Below are 14,540 nucleotides of genomic sequence, written 5' to 3'. Positions count from 1 at the left end.
GTTTTTGTTTCTCATACTGCACTCTATAGCATTGACTAGTTGCACATGAGAAGGTGAGGTGAAGGTTTCGAACCTTTGTGCTTTTCAATGTAGTGTGCAGTCGACTTACCTTAAACTCTTACTCGTAACACTTTGAGGTCACCGTGTCTATTGGTTTTGTCCACTATTTCAGTGATATAGTGTGAGTGTATTTCGTAGTTCGTCACCAAGACATGTCAGTTCTTGTCATATATTCTATAGCCCTTTTTTATTTTTCCTCACCCTTGGTGACCTAGCAGTAATTTATAGGATGATCTGCATTAGACCCCCGTGCCTGTATATCTTATTGGACTGATTGACTTTTATGTATATGGTAGCAGCCATCAACCTTTATTCTGGTAATAATTTTTGCCACTTTTTGACAGAATTGAAGTATTTTGGGTGCCACGGTGGCACAGTGAGTAGTGCTGCTGTCTCACAGCGCCTGGGTGGTGCGAGAGGACATGGGTTTGATCCCTGCTCAGTTGTGTGTAGTTTGCATGTTTTCCCCGTGTCTGCGTGGGTTTCCTCCAGGTACTCTGGTTTCCTCCCACAGTCCAAAGACATGCTGTTCAGGTTCGCCCATAGTGTGTGAGTGACAGAGAGAGTGTGTGTTCCACTGATGTAAGGATGAGTGACCCATTGTAAGTGGTGTATCTAGCAGTGTAAGTCACCTTGGTGAATAAGGTGTATGGACTGATAACACTACATAGAGTTTATTGGAACACGCTTTGGAGAAAAGCGTCTGCTAAATAAATAAATGTAAATTTTTCATTTTATTTTTTCATTTTGAACGATACCATTGCGTGATTAACCTATTGCACCTGATTCCTTAGTTTTTCTCAAATGTCTGTACACTTTTGACCTTCAGGATGAGCTCAGTGGCTTCCCTTCCATGTATCATTTGGGCGTATATTATTTCCTCTTTGCATTTCAACAGACACGCATATGAGGAGCATACTTGAAATTGGGTACCTTGTGAAAATGCTGTAACGAGATGCTTTAACTGGCCCTGTTAAAAATCATCCATCCATCCATTACCAATAAGTACTTGAGGGCCCAAGGCAGCATACATCAGGATGCCAGTGCATCTTGGGCTCAGGTTACAAAAGAATATAGGGCTCTATTAACTCTTTCCTCTCATTCCACCTTTTCCATGTGTCTTTTTGAGCATGACATAATGCAGTCTATAGCTGCACTGGAAGAATTTTAAAGATTTATTAAACATTTCTGAAACTGCCCACCACCCAGCTGTCACTCATCTCACGCACCCCTTTGTAGTCATCGCTGTCCTTATTCTGACTCTGTTACTTCTGTGCCTTTAAAAACACCATCTCCTCTTGTGTCACACAGTTCTCCCCTTAAGGCTCTCACTTGTACTGCCAACGGCTCACTCCATCAAAACGCGTTTCCCTTATGACGGGAAGAATGCTGCAGTGGTCCCATGAGGACATTCTCCCAGATCCCTGCGTGCCTTCAACAGTCAGTCGTCTCAAGAGCCCACAATCCGTTTGACTTTTCCAGTAAACTTAGGAGCAAACAGCCCATTTGTGATTGCAGAATGGATTCATTTGGTATTGCGTGATGGAAGAGTAGCAGAAAAGGGTTCGTAATTAACCTCATTACCCCCCCAATCAACGTCTTTGTCATGCTACTTCCTCTGCTCTCTCCCAGCTTGACGGAAGTGAATCGGCTCCATTCACATGGCGCCTTCCTCTTCACTGCAGCTGGAGTTGAGCTGAAATGCAGGCAGGAGTGTGAGGGGAAAGAAGAGCTATAGAAAGCTATTTTCTCCTTTCTACCTGCGGGAGCACATTTGTAAATGTTGGCATCATATTTAGTGGCACAGATTGTGGCAACAAATACTTGAGATGGAAGGATGCCGACACCTCTAGTACACAGCATGGAACCCAACAGCTGGAACACTGAAGGTGCTCCTATTCACACTCACAGTATTTACTGCAGGCATAGTTGTGAACAGCTCTCTTCACTTTCATGGAACATAAATAAGAGATCCCATTTGCTTGGAACCACAGACATATTCACTACACTACTGGAACATTATCACTCCAGGTGACAGGACGTCCATCTACCCATTGGTTAGCACTAACCACCTGTCCATTGCAGGATCACGGTGGTTTGGGCAGGGTATACCTTGGGCGGGAGGCAGCCCATCATAAGGCGTTGTACTTATTCTGAAATATGCCTGTAGACTATCCAGTTGTACAAGGGCAGCTGGTAGGGTAGTGGTTAGTGCCATTGTCTTGCAGTTAGAAAGTTCCTGCTTCAAGTCCCATTTGTGCTGCTGTACCTCAAATGGTACAGTAACAATACCCTGCTGTATAAATGGGTAAATCATTGTAAGTAGCTTAATGAACATACCTAATGTTGTAAATTAGTTTGGATAATAGCGTCAGCTAAATAATAAATTTTACAAATAATTCATAGTATAAATGGGGACAACAGTACAGCCTCTGATGCTCCCTTCTGCTGGATTACACTATCAGTCTCTTGGAATAAAAGAGCCAGCCAATAAATACTAAGAACAAAATGCCCACATTTTTCCATTATTGTTACTTATTATTGTAGATGAATTTGTGGGGTTAATTGATTGATTTATTCACTGTAATTAAATTGTGACCCTGTAGAGGTAAACACAGATACTGAAAATAGTCACACAATTACATAAATATGAAGAGTGAATAAACTCAGTTGTAAATCTCACATTTGAATGCATCACACTGAATATCTCTAACCTGTGGGCATATGGAATGTGAGTCTGCATTTGCAAAATGCATACACAAGACAGCTTGGAAGGCCAGCAACAGGGAATTGAAAAGTGGGATGTGTGAATAGCCTCAATCTTACATGCATACGTATTTGAAGAACATGCTCCAAGCATGCACATATTGCTATTGCTGGCTCTGGTGCGTGTTTTTCTATTTTATTTCTCTCTGTACTTCTGCCAGTTGATTTTTTTTTTTTTTTTGGAAAAAAAAAAAGAAAAAACACAAATACAAATAAATCAGGGGAAAAAAGTTTCTCCTTTTAGTTGTTATGCTTTACTCGCAGACGGTGCCCTGTGCTTGCGGGTTTTCTCACAGACAAAGGAAAACAAAGGGAAATATAAAAAGGTTACAGAGTCAGTAAGCAAGGGAGTGCGGTGGCGCAGTGGGTTGGTCCTTGTCCTGCTCTTCGGTGGGTTTGGGGTTTGAGTCCCGCTTGGGGTGCCTTGCGACGGACTGGCGTCCCGTCCTGTGTGTATCCCCTCCCCCTCCGGCCTTACGCCCTGTGTGCCGGGTTAGGCTCCGGTTCCCCGTGCCCCGTATGGGGTGAGTGGTTTGGACGGACGGACAGAGTCAGTAAAGAAATGGACACACCAACACATTACAGGCCTCTTGTGGTTGTTCTGGGCTCGTTTTTCAGCACATATTTCCGTGTGGAGGGTGGCAGCATTGCTTTGGTTTGTTTTGTCAAAAGACTTGTCTCTGGTTTAGGCCATTTACATTAAATGATTTTCAAGAAACAGACAAGTAATATAGATGCTAAGGATTCTGTCCTTTGATGCACAACCTAATCGCTACACCACCTGCAGTCCATTCATGATGCAATTGTCATTTCATGAGCAGTTGAGCTCCTATTACTCCTATTACACTGAAGGATGAGTTTGTAGTGTGTAACTGTCTGCCTGATGTTATATAAACTGAGCCCACTGTCCTATTGTAACTATTGTTTTTTTTTTTTTTTCCACTGCTTTTGTGATGTTGTGATGTATGTCTTTGTAGCTGAAGAGGGGAAGCTTGAAGAGGACAACTCCAAGACAGGTGAGGCAATGTGAAATTTCAACCAATGCCCCTTTCAGCAGCTGCCTTATTAAAAGTAAAGTGGATTGCTACACTATCCCATTAGTCCTCATGGACAGAAATTCCCTGCTGTTTGTCATTTTGCTTTTCCTGTGGACTGTAACCAGATGAGTTACTGTACTATGTAGTTTAAATTATATGAATGTCTTCTCAATGTATTCCCAGAGCAAACGATAGCCATACCTGCCTCCAGTACATGAGTCAAATCGCTATGCGAGGCAGGCAAAAACAGCGGCTTGTCATTCACGCTCCTTGGATCCTGGCACTCGCCTCCACCCACCCACCCGGCTTCTAATGCAGCATTCCAACTGCGCAGTGGCGATTTGCGGGCCGGGGGTCCTTCTGTCATCCACAGTGCTTCCTAAATACTTCGAAGCGCTGCTTTTGTTTCGCCATCTGGATGCGATTGCCCTGCCCTGTGCACACAATTTCCTGCTCCGAACAAAGGAGATGAAATAAACCCCTCCGTAATCAAGAGCAGAGGGAGGGTGACGAAGCCCATAGCTGTGATCTCCTCATTATCAGGCCGGGGGCGGGTGGGAGAGCAGCGCAGCTCGCTGGAACAGCATCCTTTGATAGCTTGGGGAAGTGGCCCTGATTTGGGAACTGGTGTTTTTCTCCCTGGAGCCCATTCATCAAGAGAACTGATGAAGGTCTGGGTGTTGTAAACAAGATCTGTAAACTCTCCTCATGAGTGTCCTGTTGTCTGTAAAAGGCCATGCTGTAATGACACACTTTCACTTGCAAACATTAGTTAACAGACACACAACACAATGAAAACAAACAGTTCCAGCTAATACCGCATCTCTGGCTAATTTCAGGTTTTACATTGTTTGGTGGAATGTATGTGAAGGAATGTATTGTTACATGCAAAGGGCTGCTTTCTAACATTTGAAAGAGTATTGCAACATGTGAAAGAATGTTCTGTAACATGTGAAGGACTGTATTATAACGTAATGGACTGTATTGGAATGGACAAAAGACTGTATTGTAGCAGAATACAGGCCAGCTTTGCATTTCCTCACCTGAACCTGCTGGGAGGCTCAAGGTGACGAGATGACAAACAAACGAGAGCTGACTTCATAAATCTCACCCGCCCTGCCGTAGGTTTGGCACTTCTTCCTTCTTGGAGATACAGGCCCATCCATCACAGCCCCCGCAGCGTGGCACCAGCCCCCGGCAAGCCCGCCCGTGGTTTCCTCATTAGCGGGGGCGTGTCTGTTTGCACTCAGCGGGTGCTGCATTTGATCACCCAGCACTAGCCCCCAGAACAACCCGTGTCTCGGACCTTGTCTGCCAAGGCGAGAGCGGGAACCCCAAGGAGCGGACGTTAACAGGAGCTAATGAATCCTTTTCCCCATCTCTGTGTGGCTCCTTCGCACTCCATTTCTGTGTTGAAACTCGACAGCCAGCAGACGCCAGTGCAGCGCCCAGTTATGCTGAAGTACCTGTGAGAAACCTGCATTTGCACCAATGAAGCTAGTTGCCCACCTCTCCTGTCTGCACTGCTGAGGCCTCACAGCTGCCCGCTTCTGCCCGACCACTTCAGGTCTCTCAGGGACAGGTTGTGTTTTCCAGAAATTTTCAAATCTATCAGAAAAGTGTCGGAACAGACAGCACGTCACAGTGGTCCAATAAGGAGTCACCCTGTGTCCAGTTTAAAAGCGACATATGCTGCAACAGCAGTGCCTTATAGATGATAGTTGTCATTTTACCTGTTGTCTTTTGATGTTGATTTTTAATGCTTCATCAGTTTCTGATTTTAATGCCTTAATTAGAGTGGTGGGCTTACATATTCAAGAATTAAAAAAAAAAAAAAAAAAGAGAATGAAATGCTAACACAGCACATAGCATGGGTTTTTGAGGGACATAAGATGCAGCTGCTGCATCATTTGTTTTGGTGTGACTGACTTCCTTACCCTTGCTTGGCGATCAGTCTCATTTATCCGGTGGCGGTGCAGTTTCACAGAACCCTTCAAGCATTATTGGTAATTAAATACACGGTTGTGCCGTCAATTTGGCATCAGCTAGGGCAAGGCAGTGAGCTCACAGAGGCAGGAAGGTGACGGATTAGCACTGATACCCACCTCATCGTCAGGGGATCCACAGCATTAAGGCAAATAAATAGGCGAGTGTGAGGCTTGTGATGGAGCAATCTAACCGCGTTTCACCTGGCTGCCCCCATGAAAACAAGGGAGGTGATTTAGCAGGGCCTCCACCAGGAGATTCTAATGATGATGTTTTTTCTCCATCTGCCCTGAGATGCGGCTTTTGACAGAGCCAGCTGCGTGAGTCCATATACATCACCCTGAGGTCTGCCATTGTGACTCCCAGCTCAAGTTGCCTCAGCTGACTTCCTGTTCCTTAATTAATGCACTCTGCTTTGGCGCAGTCGTATCAACATCACACTAATTCTCTTCTCTGTACATTTCAGCCATGATGCCTCTGAAGAGCTAAAGAGACTTGGGTAAGGCTCACTTACACTCGCATATACTTGAAACTGTCATGCATCACTTTGAAAGCTGTATGCCCTCAACTAGCCAGCAATGACAGTACGGAGCACTGTTGTTCAGGAATATGAAACTCTGCATCATTGTGCTATGTGTGCAACGGTCTGCTTTGCAGTGTTAGTCACTGCTATTTGTAGCTGTGGAAATCTTGCCACCTCCAAAAAGTGTAGTTTACTGGTGGCACCAGAGTGCACTTTTTATAAATCTGCAGCCTCTCATTTGTCATAGATGGTTTTTGGAAAGCTATGCATTATTATTTTTACATTTTTACTCTGAGGGAGGGGACTGCAAGGTCATATATTGCTATGACAGTCATTTTTGTGTCCTACCTCTTCAAATGGTAAGTCTTGGTAACATTGATTAGCATTAATCATTTTAAGGTATGACTCATTGAGGCTGCCAAGGCCACGTGTAAAAATGTACCAGTGAAATGAACTGGGAGGGGGTAAAAAAAAAAAAAAAAAAAAAATCCTTTGGAAGAGATCCAGACTTGAACCTTTCATCATTTCAGCTTGCTGTTTTTTGTGTGTTTGACATCAATGCTGTACAGTTGTCCAGCATACATATAAAATACAAAAATTGTTGAGGAAACTGCCTATTTATCCTGTTCTCTTCTGGTGCATTTTAAAAAATACTGTCTTGTCTACTGCTGGGATGCCTGAAACTCAGCCTGATATTACCAGGCCAAGGGGCAGGTTAGAGCTGCTGCCTTTGGACACAGAGGTTACATGTTCAGATCCCACCTGCTGTTGTAGTACCCATGAGCAAGGTACTTGTCCTGAATTGCTCCAGTTGAAATTACTCAGCTGTGTAAATGAGTAACTCAGTGTAAGTAGCTTAGCATTGTAAGTCATTACGGTGAAAAGTGTCTGTAGATCTGGCTTGGAATCCTTGGATACTGAGGTGGGGTATGACACAAAAGTAAAGGATAAAGTTTACGAGCCTTGTCAGTAGGAAAAATTGCTGTGTAGTCCGTATGGAGCTGTAGCACTGTGTCTTTAGGACAGTGTTGTAATCTGTAAGGCATGTGGCCATCAGTGGATTCAGACCAGTGCCACGACTCTGAGACATGCTATAAACAGAGGTCAGTACAGTAGGCTGTAGGACATGCATAGTGCTACAGGGCAGCTGGTACCATGGAATAGCCACATTGCAGTATTATGATCTGGGTTCAATTCCTCGTTGCCAATTTAATACCCTTGAGCAAAGTCTTTACTGTAAATTGCCCTACTGAAATTTCTTTACATTTATGAATGTTTACATTAATTTACTTAGCAGACACTTTTCTTCGAAGCAACTTACAATGGATATTATGTAGTTTTACTAGCCTACACACCTTATTCACCAAGGTGACTTATCCTGCTAGATACACTACTTATAATGGGTCACTCATCCATACATCAGTGAAACACACTCTCTCTCTGTCATTCACACACATTATCTATAAATTTTAAAAAGTTCAGTATACAAACCCAACATTATTAAATTGCTTTGGAAGAAGGTATCAGAAAAATAAAGGTGAAAAATAAAAAAAACAAAACATGTCAGGGAATCAAAAGCATAATAACGAGCTGTAGGAAAAGAATACCATTCAGCCACAGCAGAAAATACTGCAATACCTTAGTCCTCAGAAAGAGTCATTTGTCACAGAGGTGGAATAAGAATATAAAACTGAACATTTATCTGTGATAAGTCCCTGATATGTGGTAGCTGGCCATTTTCAAAAATGAGATGTAATGGTGTTACACCGCTCCAGGTGCTTATCGTGGAAAGGATTACTTCACATGTAAAATATCCCAAGGATTTTTATCAGTTCTTCAGTTGGATGGGCAAAGTCACAAATCGGAAGGTGGGGGGTGGGGGGGGGGAAATGGAATTCTTAAAAATTGCCCTGTGTTGGACAGAGAACGTTAAAGACCATTTAAATAAAATAAACTGGAGTGGTTACGAAGCTGCAATAACACACACACACACACACACACACACACACACACATTTTCGGAACTGCTTGTCCCATACGGGGTCACGGGGAACTAGAGCCTACCCGGCAACACAGGGTGTAAGGTCAGAGGGGGAGGGGATACACCCAGGACGGGACGCCAGTCCGTCGCAAGGCACCCAAAGCAGGACTCGAACCCCAGACCCACCGGAGAGCAGGACCCGGTCCAACCCACCGCGCCCCCCACTCGTTATTAGATATCCAGTATAAAACAACATGAAACAATAACACTTGATGTTTAATTTTGCAAAATGTCTTTGCCAAGTATGTAGTCATGAAGAGGTGTGTGTGTGTGTGTATTTTTTTTATATATAATATGTGTGTGTATATGTATAATACAGTGTATATATATATATATTATATATATGCGTGTGTGAGACTATTGAGTTATTGTGATTTATGGGAAATTAAGTAACACTTGCATAATAATTCATAACAAAGTTTTCATTAACTATGAACAGTCATGTTAAGTTTAAGATTAGCATTGATAAACTGTGACTAGAGTTATATTTTATTAGCCTGGCAGCTTCTCTCAGGACACCTTATAACAAATTTTGTCCTTGTTGGGTTTTTTGGTCTTTTTTTGCATTATTTAAAGTTTGTCAGTATGTGTTCAATTAAAAACAATTAATATTCCAATATGTCCTTGCACCGTGCAGAAAAGTACAGTGCACTTTATGTAATCCAGGTGCTCCCTTACGGGATAATGAGCCCACTTCGTTTTCCATGCATACGAGCAAACTTGTGATTTGGGCGGTGGTTGGGGCCGAGTGCCCGGCCGACCCAAACCTCGGGCGCCAACTCTGGTTTTTGGGACTTGGAATGTCACCTCACTGGCGGGGAAGGAGCCTGAGCTGGTGCGGGAAGTTGAGAGATACCGTCTAGATATAGTCGGGCTCACTTCCACTCACAGCTTGGGTTCTGGAACCACTCTCCTCGATCGAGGGTGGACTCTCCACTATTCTGGCGTTGCCCAAGGTGAGAGGCGGCGGGCTGGTGTGGGCTTATTAATAGCCCCCCAGTTCAGCCGCCATGTGTTGGAGTCTACCACGGTGAATGAGAGGGTCGTCTCCCTACGCCTTCGGGTCAGGGAACGGTCTCTCACTGTCGTTTGTGCTTATGCGCCTAGCGGCAGTGTAGAGTACCCGGCCTTTTTAGAGTCCCTGGGGGGCGTGCTGGAAAGCACTCCCACTGGGGACTCTGTCGTTCTACTGGGGGACTTCAACGCCCACGTGGGCAGCGACAGTGATACCTGGAGGGGCGTGATTGGGAGGAACGGCCTCCCTGATCTGAACCCGAGTGGTGAGTTGTTATTGGATTTCTGTGCTAGTCACGGTTTATCCATAATGAACACCATGTTCATGCATAAGGGTGTCCATCAGTGCACTTGGCACCAGGACACCCTAGGTCGGAGGTCGATGATCGACTTTGTAGTCGTTTCTTCTGACCTTCGGCCATATGTCTTGGACACTCGGGTGAAGAGAGGGGCTGAGCTGTCAACTGATCACCACCTGGTGGTGAGTTGGATTCGATGGCGGGGGAAAAAGCTGGACAGACCTGGCAGGCCCAAACACATAGTGAGGGTCTGTTGGGAACGTTTGGCGGAGGCCCCTGTCAGAGAGGTCTTCAACTCCCACCTCCGACAGAGCTTCAACCAGGTCCCGAGGGAGGTGGGGGACATCAAGTCTGAATGGACTATGTTCCGCGCCTCCATTGTCGGGGCGGCGGTTCGGAGCTGCGGCCATAAGGTCTCCGGCGCCTGTCGCGGCGGCAATCCCCGAACACGGTGGTGGACACCGGAAGTAAGGGATGCCGTCAAGCTGAAGAAGGAGTTCTATCGGGCCTGGCTGGCTCATGGGACTCCTGAAGCAGCTGACAGGTACCGACGGGCCAAACGGAGCGCGGCTCTGGCAGTCGCCGCGGCAAAAACTCGGGCTTGGGAGGAGTTCGGTGAGGCCATGGAGGAAGACTTTCGGTCGGCCTCAAAGAGATTCTGGCAAACCGTCCGGCGACTCAGAGGGGGGAAGCGGTGTTCCACGAACACTGTTTACAGTGGAAGTGGTGCGCTGCTGACCTCAGCTGAGGATGTTCTCGGGCGGTGGAAGGAGTACTTTGAGGATCTCCTCAATCCCTCCGACACGCCTTCCGTAGAGGAAGCTGAGGCCGGGGACTTGGAGGGGGACTCGTCCATTACCCTGGCTGAAGTTGCTGAGGTAGTCAAAAAACTCCTCGGTGGCAAGGCTCCGGGGGTGGATGAGATCCACCCCGAGTTTCTCAAGTCTCTGGATGTTGTGGGGCTGTCTTGGCTGACACGCCTCTGCAGCATCGCGTGGAGTTCGGGAACGGTCCCTCGGGACTGGCAGACCGGGGTGGTGGTCCCTCTTTTTAAGAAGGGGGACTGGAGATTGTGTTCCAACTACAGGGGGATCACACTCCTTAGCTTCCCTGGGAAAGTCTACGCCAGGGTACTGGAAAGGAGAATCCGACCGATAGTCGAACCTCGGATTCAGGAGGAGCAATGCGGTTTTCGCCCTGGCCGTGGAACACTGGACCAGCTCTATACCCTCACTAGGGTGTTGGAGGGTTCGTGGGAGTTTGCCCAACCAGTCCATATGTGTTTTGTGGACCTGGAGAAGGCATTCGACCGTGTCCCTCATGGCATCCTGTGGGGGGTACTTCGGGGTTATGGGGTTCGGGGCTCGTTGCTACGGGCTGTTCGTTCCCTGTATGACCGGAGCAGGAGCTTGGTTTGCATTGCCGGCAGTAAGTCAGACCTGTTCCCGGTGCATGTTGGACTCCGCCAGGGCTGCCCTTTGTCACCGATTCTGTTCATTATTTTTATGGACAGAATTTCTAGGCGCAGTCAGGGAACGGAGGGTGTCTGTTTTGGTGGCCGCGAGATCTCGTCTCTGCTTTTTGCGGACGATGTGGTCCTGTTGGCTTCATCAAGTCAAGACTTGCAGCGTGCACTGGGGAGGTTTGCAGCCGAGTGCGAAGCGGCGGGGATGAGAATCAGCACCTCCAAATCCGAGGCCATGGTTCTCAGTCGGAAAAAGGTGGATTGCCCCCTCCGGGTTAGGGGGGAGTTGCTCCCTCAAGTGGAGGAGTTTAAGTATCTCGGGGTCTTGTTCACGAGTGAGGAAAAAATGGAGCGGCAGGTTGACAGACGGATCGGTGCGGCGTCCGCAATAATGCGGTCATTGTACCGGTCTGTTGTGGTGAAGAGGGAGCTGAGTCGTAAGGCGAAGCTCTCAATTTACCGGTCAATCTACGTTCCTACCCTCACCTATGGTCATGAACTCTGGATCATGACCGAAAGAATGAGATCGCGGATACAAGCGGCAGAAATGAGTTTCCTCCGCAGAGTGGCTGGGCGCACCCTTAGGGATAGGGTGAGGAGCTCAGTCACCCAGGAGGAGCTCGGAGTAGAGCCACTGCTCCTCCGCATCGAGAGGAGCCAGTTGAGGTGGCTCGGGCATCTGTTCCGGATGCCTCCTGGACGCCTCCCAGGGGAGGTGTTCCGGGCTTGTCCCACTGGGAGGAGGCCTCGGGGCAGACCCAGGACACGTTGGAGAGACTATGTCTCCCGGCTGGCCTGGGAACGCCTTGGGGTTCCCCCAGAGGAACTGGAGGAGGTGTGCGGGGAGAGGGAAGTCTGGAGGACTCTGCTCGGACTGCTGCCCCCGCGACCCGGCCCCGGATAAAAGCGGAGGAAGATGGATGGAAGATGGACGAGCAAACAGTTAGAACCTGGGATCCCCCTGCCTTACTGATTGAGAGAGACAAAATTCTAGGGACTAATACTGCATGACATCCAACCCTCGTAGGCATAGCACCGTTAGAATATTTTACTTCCCAAAAGTCCTGCTTTCCGGCAGGATTCAGTCCTCATTCTACTTTAGTACTCTCTGTCAGTCTCCTGAGGTGTGCTGTGGTGTGTGTCTGGTAGAGAGACACTGCTTTGGTTGGCACCCTTGGCAGTGCCAGCACTCCTTCAGGAATATGCAGACTGTGGACACTGATGCAAATCCATGGATGACTCAAAGCAGGGCGAATTCACTTAGTCCAATGGTTTAAGGCTCGGCAAAAGGCATGAAAAGATATAAATTTGTAAATGCGTGCTGTTTCCTAACCCTCAAATATAAAGAACTGCCTAATGCGCACACACACATTTTCAGAACCGCTTGTCCCATACAGGGTCACGGGGAACCGGAGCCTACCCGGTAACACAGGGCGTAAGGCCGGAGGGGGAGGGGACACACCCAGGACGGGACGCCAGTCCGTCGCAAGGCACCCCAAGCGGGACTCGAACCCCAGACCCACCGGAGAGCAGGACTGTAGCCCAACCCACTGCGCCACCGCACCCCCCTCTGCCTAATGCAGGTTCAAGTTTTTAGAAGTTTTTTTGTCACTTCTGTGTGACCTGTGACAAACAACATTTTGATGCTAAAATTCTACACTTAAATGTAAAAATGTTTTTTTTTCTCCATAAGGCAAAAATTATATATCTATTTTTAAGTTAACCTTCAAATTTTTTTAAAAATGTTGCACTTAACATGTTTTTATAAACTTACTGTTTTATCACTGGATGCAAACAGCTGTTTCATTCAGACCAGTTTTACCTTTACATATACATTGCATTTACATGTATTCATTCATCTGATGCCACCTACACCTAATTACACATTAATAGAGCTGGGCAATTTCACTGGAACAATTTAGGGTAAGTACCTTGGTCAAGGGTTCTACAACTGGGATTCAATTTGGGGCTAAAGGCAGTAGCTCTAACCACTACGCTACCAGCTGTGTGGGGTTTTTTTTTTTTTTTTTTTTTTTTTTTTTTTTTTTTTTTTTTTTTTATTATTATTATAAATACTGTATTTGGCCATATATTCATTGTATAGCACTGAACACATGGCATCCAGCACAGGGTACAGGTATCTCAGGTGATAAGGAGAGTATGAGAGGAGCAGCACCGTTTGTTAATCCAGCCAGTCTGCTGCGGTAGCCAGGGAAGCAGGAATTCAGATGCCTGTGGTTCAGCTGTGAACTTTGACCTCCAGTCAGCTCCAATAACTGGATAACAGTGGTGGTGAAGCTCTCATCAGCTTCCTGTGTGGTCACAGTATTGTGTAAAATGTGGTGGGCAGGAAAAAATGAGGAGTCCATAGAGGAAGTGGGCAACATTTAGGTGTTCTGAGATGGGCTTGGCTTGCCAAGGCGGATGGAGCCGTCTTTGTTGGACCCCATAATGCTTCATCATTGGTTTATTACTGAACAAGTGGCTTTGGGCCGGAGAGGAGAATGAAGATTAATGCACTTTCACAGCTCTCTTCAGCTCAGGGGAAATTAACTGCTATAATTAACACCACAGGACCTTGAAGGACATGGGGGTAAAATCATACAAAATGGACAAATTAAGTAAAATACTGGATATCCGTTTTGTCCGTGTACATCGATTCTGGTTTAAAAAATGCAAAAATATAGCTCTGCACCCGATTTTGTGTAATCTCGGCAGTTGTGAGGGCACAGGGAATAGACTTATAACTTGAGGGATGTCAGTCTAAATCTTGCTGCTTACCTTGAATTGGTCCAATGAATATTCATTGATGTATGAATGAGTCAATTTGGATAAATCTGTCTGTTCATTAGCAAACAACAATAATAATAATTCTTAATTCAGTTACAAATTTAATTACATTTTCAGTTTAATTGCATTTTGAATTTAATTGCATCTGTTTTGCTTATACTTTATTATATGTAATGTTCACACCACACTAGTTCACCTGTGCAGGTAGAAACAGTTCAGCATCCTTCCAACTGTATAAAATTTCTCATAAAATGCTCATAAATTGCTTATTAATTTGGCTGAGCTGGGTTTCCTGTTTTACCAGACTTTGTTATGTATGTTTAGTAGATTTGTTCGGGACACATTATGTAGGGGGTTTCTGTCATGTAAAGCACCTAACGCAGAACTTGGTTTGACAGAAGGCATCATTCAAACGATTTTTTTCAATCAGCCAACAATTTTTGTAAACATCAAGACAGCAGGTTGGTACTTTTGTTCACAATCGGTTACCATGGAAGAGCACGAATTATGGCACTTCAATCAGTCGAAATGAAAGAGGAGCAGATGCAGCGAGGAGTCAG

At 46.0% G+C, this 14,540-nt stretch overlaps 1 protein-coding gene across 3 annotated transcripts in view; it reads left to right on the top strand.

The window, feature by feature from the left end:
• Positions 1 to 14,540, top strand: part of LOC108926274 (CD276 antigen-like) — a 52,607-nt gene that overhangs the window by 35,385 nt on the left and 2,682 nt on the right. For all 3 annotated transcript variants that reach the window (XM_018738864.2, XM_018738862.2, XM_018738865.2), the window contains 2 exons: positions 3,804 to 3,842; positions 6,316 to 6,348. In XM_018738864.2, the coding sequence (XP_018594380.2) occupies positions 3,804 to 3,842; positions 6,316 to 6,321 (45 nt within the window). In that variant the 3' untranslated portion in view covers positions 6,322 to 6,348. The remainder of the gene's footprint in view (positions 1 to 3,803; positions 3,843 to 6,315; positions 6,349 to 14,540) is intronic.

Source organism: Scleropages formosus, chromosome 7, assembly GCF_900964775.1.
Source record: "Scleropages formosus chromosome 7, fSclFor1.1, whole genome shotgun sequence".
Taxonomy (NCBI): Eukaryota; Metazoa; Chordata; class Actinopteri; order Osteoglossiformes; family Osteoglossidae; genus Scleropages; species Scleropages formosus.
The sequence above is the reverse complement of the archived record's forward strand: the minus strand, read 5'-3'. Positions and strand labels throughout refer to the sequence as shown.